The sequence below is a fragment of the Equus caballus genome, chromosome 11 (assembly GCF_041296265.1).
Source record: "Equus caballus isolate H_3958 breed thoroughbred chromosome 11, TB-T2T, whole genome shotgun sequence".
In the NCBI taxonomy this organism is placed as follows: domain Eukaryota; kingdom Metazoa; phylum Chordata; class Mammalia; order Perissodactyla; family Equidae; genus Equus; species Equus caballus.
Window position 1 is genome coordinate 5,351,918 of NC_091694.1, and position 12,114 is coordinate 5,364,031.

At 53.3% G+C, this 12,114-nt stretch overlaps 1 protein-coding gene across 2 annotated transcripts in view; it reads right to left on the bottom strand.

Moving 5' to 3' along the window:
* MGAT5B (alpha-1,6-mannosylglycoprotein 6-beta-N-acetylglucosaminyltransferase B) overlaps window positions 1-12,114 on the bottom strand; it is a 76,006-nt gene that overhangs the window by 31,252 nt on the left and 32,640 nt on the right. For both annotated transcript variants that reach the window (XM_023651945.2, XM_070225949.1), the window contains 2 exons: window positions 11,640-11,804; window positions 10,786-10,955 (listed from right to left, as the gene is read on the bottom strand). In XM_023651945.2, coding sequence (XP_023507713.1) covers window positions 10,786-10,955; window positions 11,640-11,804 — 335 coding nt within the window. The remainder of the gene's footprint in view (window positions 1-10,785; window positions 10,956-11,639; window positions 11,805-12,114) is intronic.

The window sequence follows — 12,114 nt, forward strand, 5'->3', positions numbered from 1 at the left end:
AAATGCAGCTAAGAATAGGGCCGCCGCTCCCAGGAGAGCTGGATGAATCCACAGACTCATCCTCCAGCTCCCGGGGGCTGCCGTGCTGCTGCTGCTGCGGGAAGAGAAACGGGAACACATCCCTTCGCTGTCTCCCGCCTCCTCCCTCCTTGCCGACAGCCTGGATTTATATAACAAATGCCTGTGGATGCTGAGCACGAATAGAGTCGAGGCTTCTCTCATCCAAGCTGTGCTTTAAACGTATGAGGATGGCAGTTCTCGGGTGAAAGTCAGGATCACCGAGATGACGTCGTGGCTCCTGCTGCCCAGCCTGGCCCCAGAGGTGCTGCCTCAAAGCTCGGTGGGGCCTGGGCTGTGGGTTTTTCAGTTCCCCGGGTGACTCTCATGTACCTGGGGCTCTCTCTCTTCTGTTCATTCCCACAAGGCTTGGTTGAGAACCAACCTATGCAGGGGCCTCTGGGGTCACACAGATGGGCAGGACTCTGCTCTCAACCCCGTTAGAACAAACCCTGTGGGAGATGTGGGTTAAGGAAGGACGCAGCCCTCGAGTACCGGCTGGGAACGGCAAAGGGCCCTGGGTCCGCTCCAGAACCGCTCAGGAAAGACCAGCCTGGCTCCCAGGAAAAGGCCATGCTTTCACCAGAACCCCTTAAGGTTTCAATGAAAGCTGGAAGGAGCGCTGGGGTTATTCGTACCATCCTATGATTCCGCCAGCTTCACCAGGAATAAAAAAGTCCCAGGCCAGCCCTGTCCTCGTTCTGAGGCCAGATCAGTGGACTTTCACCCTTTTTGTCGGGGGCACTTTCAGTCTCCCGGAAGTTCGTCCCACGGCCCACCTTCCTCCTCTCCAGGTGCCGTTTGACAAGACCTCCTCTTGCTGTGCGCTTGGCGGGGAGGGAACACGGAACCCCACCTCCATGTATGAGAACCCACGGCCCCTGAGGTTTGAAGTCGTGCTGAGGCTTCCTCCCCGAATGGATCCCACCTCCTCACCCTTCAAGGGCCTTCAGAAACCAGTCCTCCTCCCCATTTCTTTTTTTTTTTTCTTTTTCCTTTTGAGGAAGATTAGCCCTGAGCTAACTACTGCCAATCCTCCTCTTTTGGCTGAGGAAGACTGGCCCTGAGCTGACATCCATGCCCATCTTCCTCTACTTTATACATGGGACACCTACCACAGCATGGCTTTTGCCAAGCGGTGCCATGTCCGCACCCGGGATCTGAACCGGCGAACCCTGGGCCGCTGAGAAGCGGAACGTGCGCACTTAACTGCTGCGCCACCGGGTCAGCACCGCCCCCTCCTCCCCCCCCCCCCCCCCCCCCCGCCATTTCTTACTTGACTCCCTCCAAGTCCCTCCCACCCCACTTGGGTTGCATAAACCTTTCATGGGAGCCTGCGATTTCCTTTAAATGTCTCTTCCTTTGCAGCCCTCCGACCCCAACATGGGCCAGGCCAGAACTGGGAAAGGCAACACGGCCACTGCATCGTGAGGTCGTGTTTATTGGCCACTGTCAAGACTTGGTCAGGGGCCTTGCTTTACAAGAAACAGACTGCGCTAGCCGAGGCTCAGTATGCGTGGAGTGGGAGGTGGGGGCTGGCCTAGCAAGGAGCTGTCCCTCCTGGATCCCGAGGAAGGATGAAGGGCAGGGACCAGGGCAGGGACCAGGGCAGCTCCAGACCCCCAGCAGCAGAGGGGGCAGATCTTCTACGGTGTTCAGCTGTGCTGAACGTGATCCCGCTACGCAGGAGATTAAAATCCTTTCTTGGAGCCCAAGGAAGGAGAACGGCAAAGGAGAAGGTCGAGGGGGCGCAGTTTTTCAGTGTAAATTAACCACTGGCCTCTCATCCTCCTCTTGGGATGGGGGCGGGAGCCTCTGTTCACAAGAGTCTACTAAGCGCCAAGCGGCCGCTCGATGCAGCTCTCCCTTCTCTTGTTCTGATCTATGTACTTTATGTATTATAAAAGATTTCAAGCATCCAGAAAATTATAGAAAATAATATAATGATAGAATCAATACCTGTGCGCCCACTTCCCGGCCTGTCAAGTCTTAACATCTTGCCGTATGCGGTTCAAATCTTTTTTTTAGAGGACAACACACCGCAAATCCGGTGGGGCCTTTGGAGTGTGTTTCACTGTTGTCCACTCTCCTCACATCTCCTGCCCCCTCCCCCTCACTCCCAGCAGATGCTCGTCCCTCCTACGTCAACGATAAAATAAAACCATCGGATGTCAATGCCCCAATCCTTTGCCCCCAACCCTGTAGCCCGTCAGCAACCCCCCAATCCTGCTGTCTTCCTTCTTCTCCTGGGGCCACCCTCACGGGCCACCACTCACGATGCTGTCTTCTCCCTGTATCTTCAACCGCTCCCATTTCTGCCTCCTTTACACCAGTGTTTAAACATGCTTACAACTCTCCCATCTTGAAAAATAAACAAGCATACTTTCTGTTACGGGTTGAATTGTAGCACCCCCCAAAAATGTTGACGTCCTATCCCCCAGTACCTGTGAATGTGACTTTATTTGGAAATAGGGTCTTTGCAGATGATCAAGTTAAGACAAAGTCACTAGAGTGGGCTGTAATCCGATATGATGGTGTCCTTTTTCTTTTTCATTAGGAAGATTAGCCCTGAGCTAACATCACTGCCAATCCTCCTCTTTTTGCTGAGGAAGACTGGCCCTGAGCCAGCATCCGTGCCCATCTTCCTCTACTTTATACGTGGGACACCTGCCACAACATGGCTTGCCAAGTGGTGCGTAGTTCCACACCCAGGATATGAACCGACGAACCCTGGGCTGCCAAAGTGGAATGTGTGAACTTAACCGCTGTGCCACTGGGCTGGCCCCGATGGTGTCCTTATAAGAAGGGGAAGTGTGGGCACAGAGGCAGAGGGAAGAGCATGTGAAGACACTAGGAGAAGACATCCATCTATAAGCCAAGCATGCCTGAGGCCACCAGAATCTAGCAGAGGCCTGGAACAGATTTCCCCTCACAGCCTCAGAAGGAACCAGCCCTGCTGACACCTTGACTTTGGACTCCTGGCCTCCAGAACTGGGAGACAACAAACGTCTGCTGTGTAAGCTGCCTAGTTTGCGGTACTTCGTTTCCGCAGCCTCAGGAAACTCCTACCTCTTCCTACAGTTGTACTGCCCCCGACTCCTGTCCCCTTTTCCCTCCCCCTCACAGACAAGCTCCTGGGAGAAGCACCTTAGCTCACTGTTGGTTTCCTCACCAGCCTCCTCATTCTGCAACCCTCAAACTTCTGACTTTTGACCCCCACAGCTTAATCAAAATGATTCTGTCTAGGGTTGACAATGACTTCCAAGTGGCTAACTTTGTTGGACATTTCTCAGTCTCCTTACTTTTTATGAGCATTTCACAACATTGGCCATACCCTCCTTCTAGAAGCATCTTCTCCCTGGTGCCCATGACTCCACACCCTCCTGGCCACTCCTTAGTCTTCTCTGCCAGCACCTCTTCCTCTAAGAGGCCTGTAAAGGCTGCCACTTCTTCAGACTTTTCTCTCAGGCCTTGTTTCCTATCACTGGGCAATTTCATTCACACTTGTGCTCACTCACCATCGGCTGCCAGGATGCCGTCTCCATTCTGAGCCCCGGGCCCATCACTTGGCTGCCTCCACACGGGCACCTCTAATTCAAAGTGTCTGAACTCAAGTTCAAGGTCTCCCTCAAGTGGACCCCCAAACCTAAGGCTTTTCTCTTCCCCCCTCAGAGTGGCAGCAGCATCCAGCCAGTGGCTGCTTTGAGCTGGCTAGTTCAGCCTGGTTCAGGCCAGTCAGAGCCAGTCACAGCCAGATCCGAATGACTTCAAGCCCTGAGGCTTGTGCACTGGCTCCTGAGATGGTTTAGCTAGACGCAGCTTGGTCAAGCTGGGCTGAGCCCGAGGAACAGGATGTGGCCCCCACTTTCATCATTCTCCAGGACCCTCCCCGGTATTTCCCTTGAACAAACACGGAACAAGCAAGAGGGCCAGGAGACAGATTTCTGCCTGGGCCGCGTGCTTGACAGCCAAGCGTTCCCCTCCTCATCCTCCTTTAACATTCTCCTCTCAGCTTTCATCATTTGCCAGTTAAGTCAACTAATTTTCTACTAAACCCAATTTCACTCATGGATGGAGGAAGAGCTCAGTAATTTTTCCTCATGCCATGTACTATTAATGATGCTTGAAATTACGCAAATAAAATTGATGAGCACAGCCAATTCCGGGCAGGCGGGAAGGGAAAGGCTAAACTTTAAAACGCCCACTGTGGATCCGGGCATTCACGAGGACGACTTGGGGTACAGCCGATGGGGCCTCTGGCCTTGCCTCAGCTTCCCACCTGTGCACGTGGCGGGGCGCGGGCAGGGACGTCTGACATCACCTCGCTGCAGGCTCGTCACAGAGTGCACTGTTCCCGAACGCCACCTCTCTCACCCCGGAAACGTCTTGCAGCAGCAAAGGCAGATGTGGATTCTGTGCACTGCCCCAGACATCACTCCGGTGAGCCGGTTAATGAAAACACCAAAACACGAGGGGCAGAGAAAGGCGGCTCATCGGTCCAGCCTTGTTGCCTAGTCAGTGGCCGAGACATCTGCCAGGAACATCTGTGAATAAACTACAACAACGTCCAAGCAGTGTCTTTGTCCTGCTGCCTTCCCCACACAGGTCATGTCGCCGGCCCAGGGAGACGTTTCTGCTGCAGGAGCCAAGCTGCGACTGTCAGAATTCGGATTACCTTCACATCTCATTGACCTACTTTCAAGTTAACCTGGTACCGCTTGCTTGGAATGGCTCCCCAAGGCTGGCAGGCGAGGCCCCCGGGTGATCCTGCCTCCTCCTGCAGAACCCAGGCAACGCCATGCGTATATTCAGTGGTGTTTCTGCCCACGACACCTTTCCAGGTTCCAACGGTCACCATCTTGTTATGCGTTGCACTGTGTCCCCCCAAATCATATGTTGGAGTCCTAACCCTCAGTACCTCGGAATTCGAGCTTTGGAGAGAGGGTCTTTATAAGGGAAATCAAGTGGAAAGAGGTCATTAGGGTGGATCCGAATCCAATATGACGGGAGCGCTTATAAAAAGGGGAAATGCAGACACAGACACGCACACAGAGAGAAGGCCATGTGCAGATGAAGGCAGAGATCAGGGTGATGCTGCTACAAGCCAATGATCACCCACAAAACACCAGAAGCCTGGGGAGAGGCCTGAGACAGTCTCCTCGCAGGAACCAACCCTGCCTGACGAGACCCCTGCTCCCGGACTTCCGGATTCCGGAACGGGAGGCGGTAAAGGCTGTTTCAGCCGGCCCACCTGTGGTACTTTGTTACAGCAGCCCCAGCATACTGGTATACGCCTGCATTTACATCTCCGCTGTACTTATGTAGCGTCAGGGTGGTCCTGGCAGACAGTGAGCTCCGGGAGCTCATGGCCCTGGCCCACAGCCGTCACAGAGAAAAGCACATCAAGAAACGCTGTAGAGGCTGGCCTGGAGGTGTAGTGTTAAGGTCGTATGCTCTGCTTTGGCAGCCCGGGTTTCATGGGTTCAGATCCCAGGCACAGACCTATACACCACCCATCCAGCCATGCTGTGGCGGTGTCCCACATACAAAACAGAGGAAGATTGGCACAGATGTTGGCTCAGGGCAAATCTTCCTCACAAAAAAAAAAACAAAAGAAAGAAAGAAATGGCATGGCTCAAACTACACTCGAGGTCATCAGATTCCCACCTGATGCCCAGAGTGGGGCACAAGAGGCCCCACTGTCTGGGCCACCTCCAAGGGTGCTTCCTTGACCCACCCTTCCACTGGGCCCTCACCCCTGCAACCAAAGGTAGCGCTGGTGCTTTCAGGTGCGCACCTGCGGGCTCAGGAGGAATCCGAACACTCTTTCTACAGATCTCCCAGGTCCTGAACCCCCATCCCAGGACCTAATCCTGCCCCTCAGGACCTATGCTGGGGACACAGAACAAGCCATGAAGGCGAGCCACACATTCTACAATGTCCCAACCCCACAGCTACCCTCTCTCCCGGACGCTGTGTGTGTGTGTGTGTGTGTGTGTGTGTGTGTAAGGGGGGAGTGCTTAGAAAAGCCACAGCCTCAACTTTTCCACTTCTCAACCCTCACTGCTCATCAGATGACCAGCAAACTTTGAAAACTGCTACTTGGCCCCCACCCAGACCAATTAAATCTGAGACGCCCAGAGCCGGGCCCGAATGTCGGCCTGTTTCCGAGCTCGTTCTGCCGTGGCCAGGGTTAAGAATCCCCACCTGAAACGTATTCCAGCCACAGCTGATGCTGTTAATTTTGTGGACATAACTGTGTTATGTCTCCTGGGGAGTTGGTTTTCTTCTGTTTATTTTTATTCTTTTAGTGGTTTTAAAATTGTATCTAGTCACAGATTCAGAGAGCACCTTCCTGAGGCTGTTCCCTGAGGTGTCCGGGCTGTTTACACAGCTCTGCCCTGTCTGAGCAAGAGCGTCGCTCACACATACACCCCACAGGGCACCGAGGCAGAGCCCTGAGCCCGCCCATTTAATGGACTGCAAATCACAGATGCAGCAACCTCTCCCGGAGCCCCTGCTTCTGGGAATTTCAGATTTGCATGAGCCTGGCAGAAAGCGACATGCTGGTGCAAAGATTTGGATTGAATGTGTGTGTGTGTGCACACATCTGCACACACTTGTGTGCAGGGCTGTGCATTTGTGTGTGCGCACGCATGGGATAGGCACAGGGCATACATGCACAAGCATGATTGCACACACGTGGGTGTACACACATGGTTCTGCACAGGGGCATGCATGCATGTGCACACATGTGCATGCACATGGGTGCATGTGTGTAGTGAAAGACATGGCAGCAGAGGGGTATTTCTGATCTTGGTACTTTCCACCAGGGCCTTGCTTTCAGGGCCCCCCAGTGCAGTGATCCTCATCTTCACTGCTGTGGCCCTGTGATGGCCAATGGCAGCCTCACCAACCACAGGCTCAGAGTCACACCCAACAAGTGGTCAGAGGAGGAGGAAGTCCTTTGGGCAGGTAAGGACTCAGGGTGAAGGTCAAGAGAGGAGACACCCCAGGGTAGGCTGAGAAGCAGGATAACTGAGTGAAACTTCTGACTCTTACGGAGACTTGTCAAATACCTGCTCTCTCATGGATGCATGATTCTCTAAGTGTGGTATTGGGCTGTCACAAATGCGGGGGAGAAGCCTTCCTGTTCCCTGAGGGAGCAATAAAGGAAGGAAGTTCCCACCTCTCTGGCCCCAGAAGCAGCACAGTCAGAAGGGAGGAATCAAGCTGAATGCTGTTTCATAAACTTGAATTCATCTAACTTTGAGGCCGGGCGAGGTGTCAGTGATGCTGTTAGAAAGATGCTCCACACTCTCAGGGGACCTGATGTGTGGCAGAGCCTGGGATGAGGGCTCCGGCCAGTGCCCATCCCCAGGATTCTTCCCACTGCATCTTGGGGTCTCTAGAGACCCAAGACAAAGCTCCACAGACACGTGCTTGCTGCTCTGCCTTATGCAGGTCTGGCCCGTGACAACCCACAGCCACTCACCGTGCCATCTGTAAGTTGCCCAAGACTTTGGCTTCCCACACACCGGGTCCCTTTTCTCCTTCCTCTTCTCATCCCTGCCCCATCTGAAATTCCTGTAGGAAGCCTCGAGGCCAGGCAAAGGTGCCTCTTTTCATTATTTACAAGCGTTAGCTGCCTCTGCAGCATTCTGCTCCACAGACAGTGTTGATGCATCTCCTGAGCTCTCTGTTCAGAGGGAGCCAGGAGTGGGCACAGCATGGTAAGCAGCAGTGTGCGGTGGCGGGCAGTGAGAGGGCACAACCGGCTCTGAAGGGGTCTGCACAACTCACACGGCTGAATCTGACAACAAAATGCCATGGGGGTGAGAGCCAGAGTTTGAGACGCACTGGCTCCCTCTCCCAGCGCTGGGTAGCTGGTCTGCAGGTTCAGCACCAGCTCTCGGGGACAGCTCCCAGCCCAGGTGACATTTGGCTAGATGGGGTAGGGTGGAAGCTCTATCTCAAGTGGCATCTTTTTACCCAAAACCCCCTGCCCCCCACCTGGAACTGTGTTTCCCAAGGCTGCCACAACCGTGCAGCCCCCTCATTAGTCCCTGTCACCTTCCTCCTCTTCAAAATGGACCACGTTCCACGTTTCCACTTACACGCACTGCTCCTCCTTGAAGACACTTTTCACCTTTACTAGGCCCGCTGCAGACAAGCGCATCAACTCAACAGAATGATTCAGTGGTGTGAATTGCAAACCACGAGGGTGAAAGTCTTCAAATCACTAGGTCGTTTAGCGGCCTCCCAGCACAATCCAGTCTCACCTCCTCCCCCCTCCACCCGCCCCCCCGCACTCAATAAGGCTGGTCCAGGTACCTCCCTCTGGTTGAGGTCATGGGAAGCGTAGACTGGGTTACTGGCAGATTCCAAGTCGCAGGGAAAAACTGCAGAGGCTAAGAAGCTGCCCAAGACCTAAGTGACTAAGATGGTTGATGGCTGTGTCCCCATCAGCATCCTCCTCTCTCCAACACTCCTGTGCTACGGAGCATCAGCATTGGTGCCGATCAGAAAGAAAGAGACAGCCAGAACCCACAGACCACCAAGATGGTGGGTGGGCTTTGAACAGGAATCACATTTTAGCTTGAAAACCACCTAAGAGTAAGTTAATGGGCTGATGAAGAAAAGTTAATTCGCAGGCAAATAACTAGGTGACCTTCTTTAGTTATGCCCTGGGGTGAAGTTAGAACAGTCTCATCCAGATGCCAGTGGAAAGAAGGAATAGAAATCCACCAAGCGCAAAACCCCTAACCAGAAAGAAAAAGATGGATGACACTGATTACATTAAAATTAAGACCTTCTGGGGGCTGGCCCCATGGCCGAGTGGTTAAGTTCGTGCGCTCCGCTGCAGGCGGCCTGGTGTTTCGTTGGTTCGAGTCCTGGGCGCAGACATGGCACTGCTCATCAAAGCCACGCTGAGGCGGCGTCCCACATACCATAACTAGAAGGACCCACAACGAAGAATATACAACTATGTACTGGGGGCTTTGGGGAGAAAAAAGGAAATAAAATAAAATCTTTAAAAAAAAAAATTAAGACCTTCTGTTCTTCCAAAAAATAAAAAAAATAAAGAATTACAAGGGCAAGCCACAAATCAGAATATTTTTAAACACATATAACTCAGACAGCATTTATACCCATAATATACAAAGAACTCTGACAACTCAATAGGGAAAAGATAAATCATCCAGCAGAAAAATGGGCAAATGACATGAAACATGGCATTTCATCAAGAGGAAGGAAGGAAGGAGAGACAAACAGGACAGGATGCTCGGCCGCATTAGTTGTTGGGGAAATCACATTAAAACCACAACGAGACATCAGGATCCACTTCCCACCCTCAATTAGGGAGGCTGACATCACGAAGTGTGGGTGAGAACACGGCCCACTGGGAACCTACGCCGGGCGGGAGTGAATCAGTGCAACCACTTAGAAAAACAATGGGCATTATCTTGTAAAGGTGAATCTTTACATGCCCCAAGTCCCAACAGTTGTGCATCTAAGTTTAGACCCAAGAGAAAGTCTGACCCAGGTACACCAGGTGACATGTACAAGAATGTCTGCCACAGCATCATCCAAAATAACTTGTAAAAATAGGAAAAAAAAATCTACACAGGAAAAATTGATAAATAATTATAGTGCAGCCACATAATGGAATATCAGACAGGAGTGGAAATGAATGAAAGAGAGTTGCATGCAATAACGTGGGTAAATCTTTGAAACATAATCATGGGTGAAGAAAGCAAGTCTCGGAGACTACACATGACAGATGCCATTTTTACAGAGCTGCAAAACCAAAACAAAATAAAACTAAGTTATATATTGTTTATGGAAGCAGGAGTATGGGAAAAACTAATTTTTTAAAAAAAGCAAAGGAGTGATAAAAACAAAATCCAAGTTATAGGTTTCCTCAAGGGGGAGGCAGAGGGATGGGTGAGAGCGCATCCAGGCGGACACAAGCGTCCTGGTCATGTTCTCATTCTCAGGGTGGATGGTGGAATCAAGGGAGAGCACGCTAGTCTCGTGCTTCATAACACATGCTATGTATATTTTTGTATATATCAAATATCATATAATAAATATTAATAAATAAAAGAAGAAAAAGCATATGTACTTCTACAGCCCACAGATACAGTAGTGAAAATAAACCCCATCATTCTAGTGCACACACACAATCCTAGCCCCCCTAACCACAAGTGTCCCCCCCAACAGCATCAGAGGGACCCTGAGAAGGCAAGCACTGGGAAAGCGGAAGGCATCACCAGCCACCTCACCACCTTCCAGGTCTTTCTGGCCCCCAGCCCCCAGAATAGGCCCAGGAAGGAGCCCAGTTCCGGAAGTGAAACCCCGAGGCTGCCCTCAGCCGACCAGGATGGCAGACAGAGGGGACCCCATCTGTGTGATGCGGCTCAATTCCATAAGCAACATCTGTCAGCCCCTGAGAGCAAACGTCAGGGCCCCCATGGGCCCCAGGATGGAGAACAGGACCCTGTTTGAACAGCACCATGCAAATTCACTTCCTTGGTGCCTCCCAAACACGACCAGCGCAGAGGAGGAGGGGGTGGGGGGGAGGCAGACTGAGCAGGTGGAGGAGGAAATGAGGAATGTCGCTATCCAACAGCACACCAGGAAGCTTCCCAGGGACCTGCAGGTGGAGCAGGGGCCCCCGGGGGACAGGGCCCCCTTCCCCCTCTCCCTCCACCCAGCACTCACCTCTGCAGCTCCTTCAGGGACACCGTGATCCGCAGGCCGTGGCCCAGGACGTAGAGAGCGGCCAGGATGTCTGCCCACTGCACCATCTCCCCCAGAGGCCCTCCCTTCAGCACCCTCGGGCTGAACACATCCCCAGACTCCTCCGTCAGGAAGCCGATGTGGACGAGGATCTGGGGGGGACACAGCGGGTCAGCGTGGAGGAGCAGCGGCACTCGGCCCTGCCACCCCCAGGGTGACCCAGCCAGCAGCAGATGCTGCCTCCAGGCTGTGCCTGGGCAGGCGCTTTCTGGCACCAGAGCACCGCGGGGGAACCAAGAGGCAGAGTGACAGCCCTGGGGACACAGGCGAACAAGACGGCCACATCCTGCCCTCGAGGCTCTTACGTTCAGATGGAAGAGGAGGACAACAGTAAACACAGACAAGAGACAGTCTCATGAAATGGTAGGGGCTCTGAAAGAAACAAACAGGTGATGTGAGAGCCAAGACAGTACTGGATGGATGGACGGACGGATGCACAGACGAACCAATGAATCTCCCCCAAACAGGCTACATTAATCCCAACATCCCAGATAAGTGCCATGACTTTTCTGCTTAACAAGAACAAACGTCTACAGAATGCAGGACGCCTAATGGAGCGGAGAGGGCTTGTTGTTCTGCCCCAAACGTGAAAAGAGCCAGGGACCACCACATTCGTCTCTGCTGAGCCTGCCTCCCCCCACCCTGCTCCAACACAAGTAAATTCAATAAAACTCTTCGAAGGGCAGACCCCGTGCCCACCTGGAAGCCGGGGGCCCTGAGCTAGTTTCCTAAGCTCTCTGAGCTCAGCTGCCCAAACGCAAGGAGAAGGTAAGTACCTGCTTCTGGTCCCTCTGGACAGCCCCCAGCTTCTGTGACAGGCGCTGGGCGGCCACCGCCCACTGGGCCGTGAGCCGCTTGGCCCGCTTCTTCATGAAGATGAGAGACTCCTTCCCACTGCCCATCAGCTCCAGGAGGTGGGACAGGTTGCTCCGGAAAACTGCCTGGAGGGGAGCGCAGGCCTCAGTTGTCGAACCCTCAGACCTGCAGCCATGCCACCGCCGTCACCCACTGCCCTGGAGGCAGGGGCTGGCACCCTCCCCATGAGGCTGGGGCCTGCTCTGGCTTCTCCGGCCCTTTCTAAGAGGCCCACCAGCCCCCACAGTTGGGGAGCCCTGCTCTCACCCCCCCAGCCAAGGTGGTCTGTCCTGCTCAGCTCTGATCAGCCTCCTGTCCTGAGCCCTTCTGGAGGTGGTCAGTCATGATGGTCCCAGGGATCGCAGCTGCTACAAGGAGGCAGTCAGTGTAGTGGTC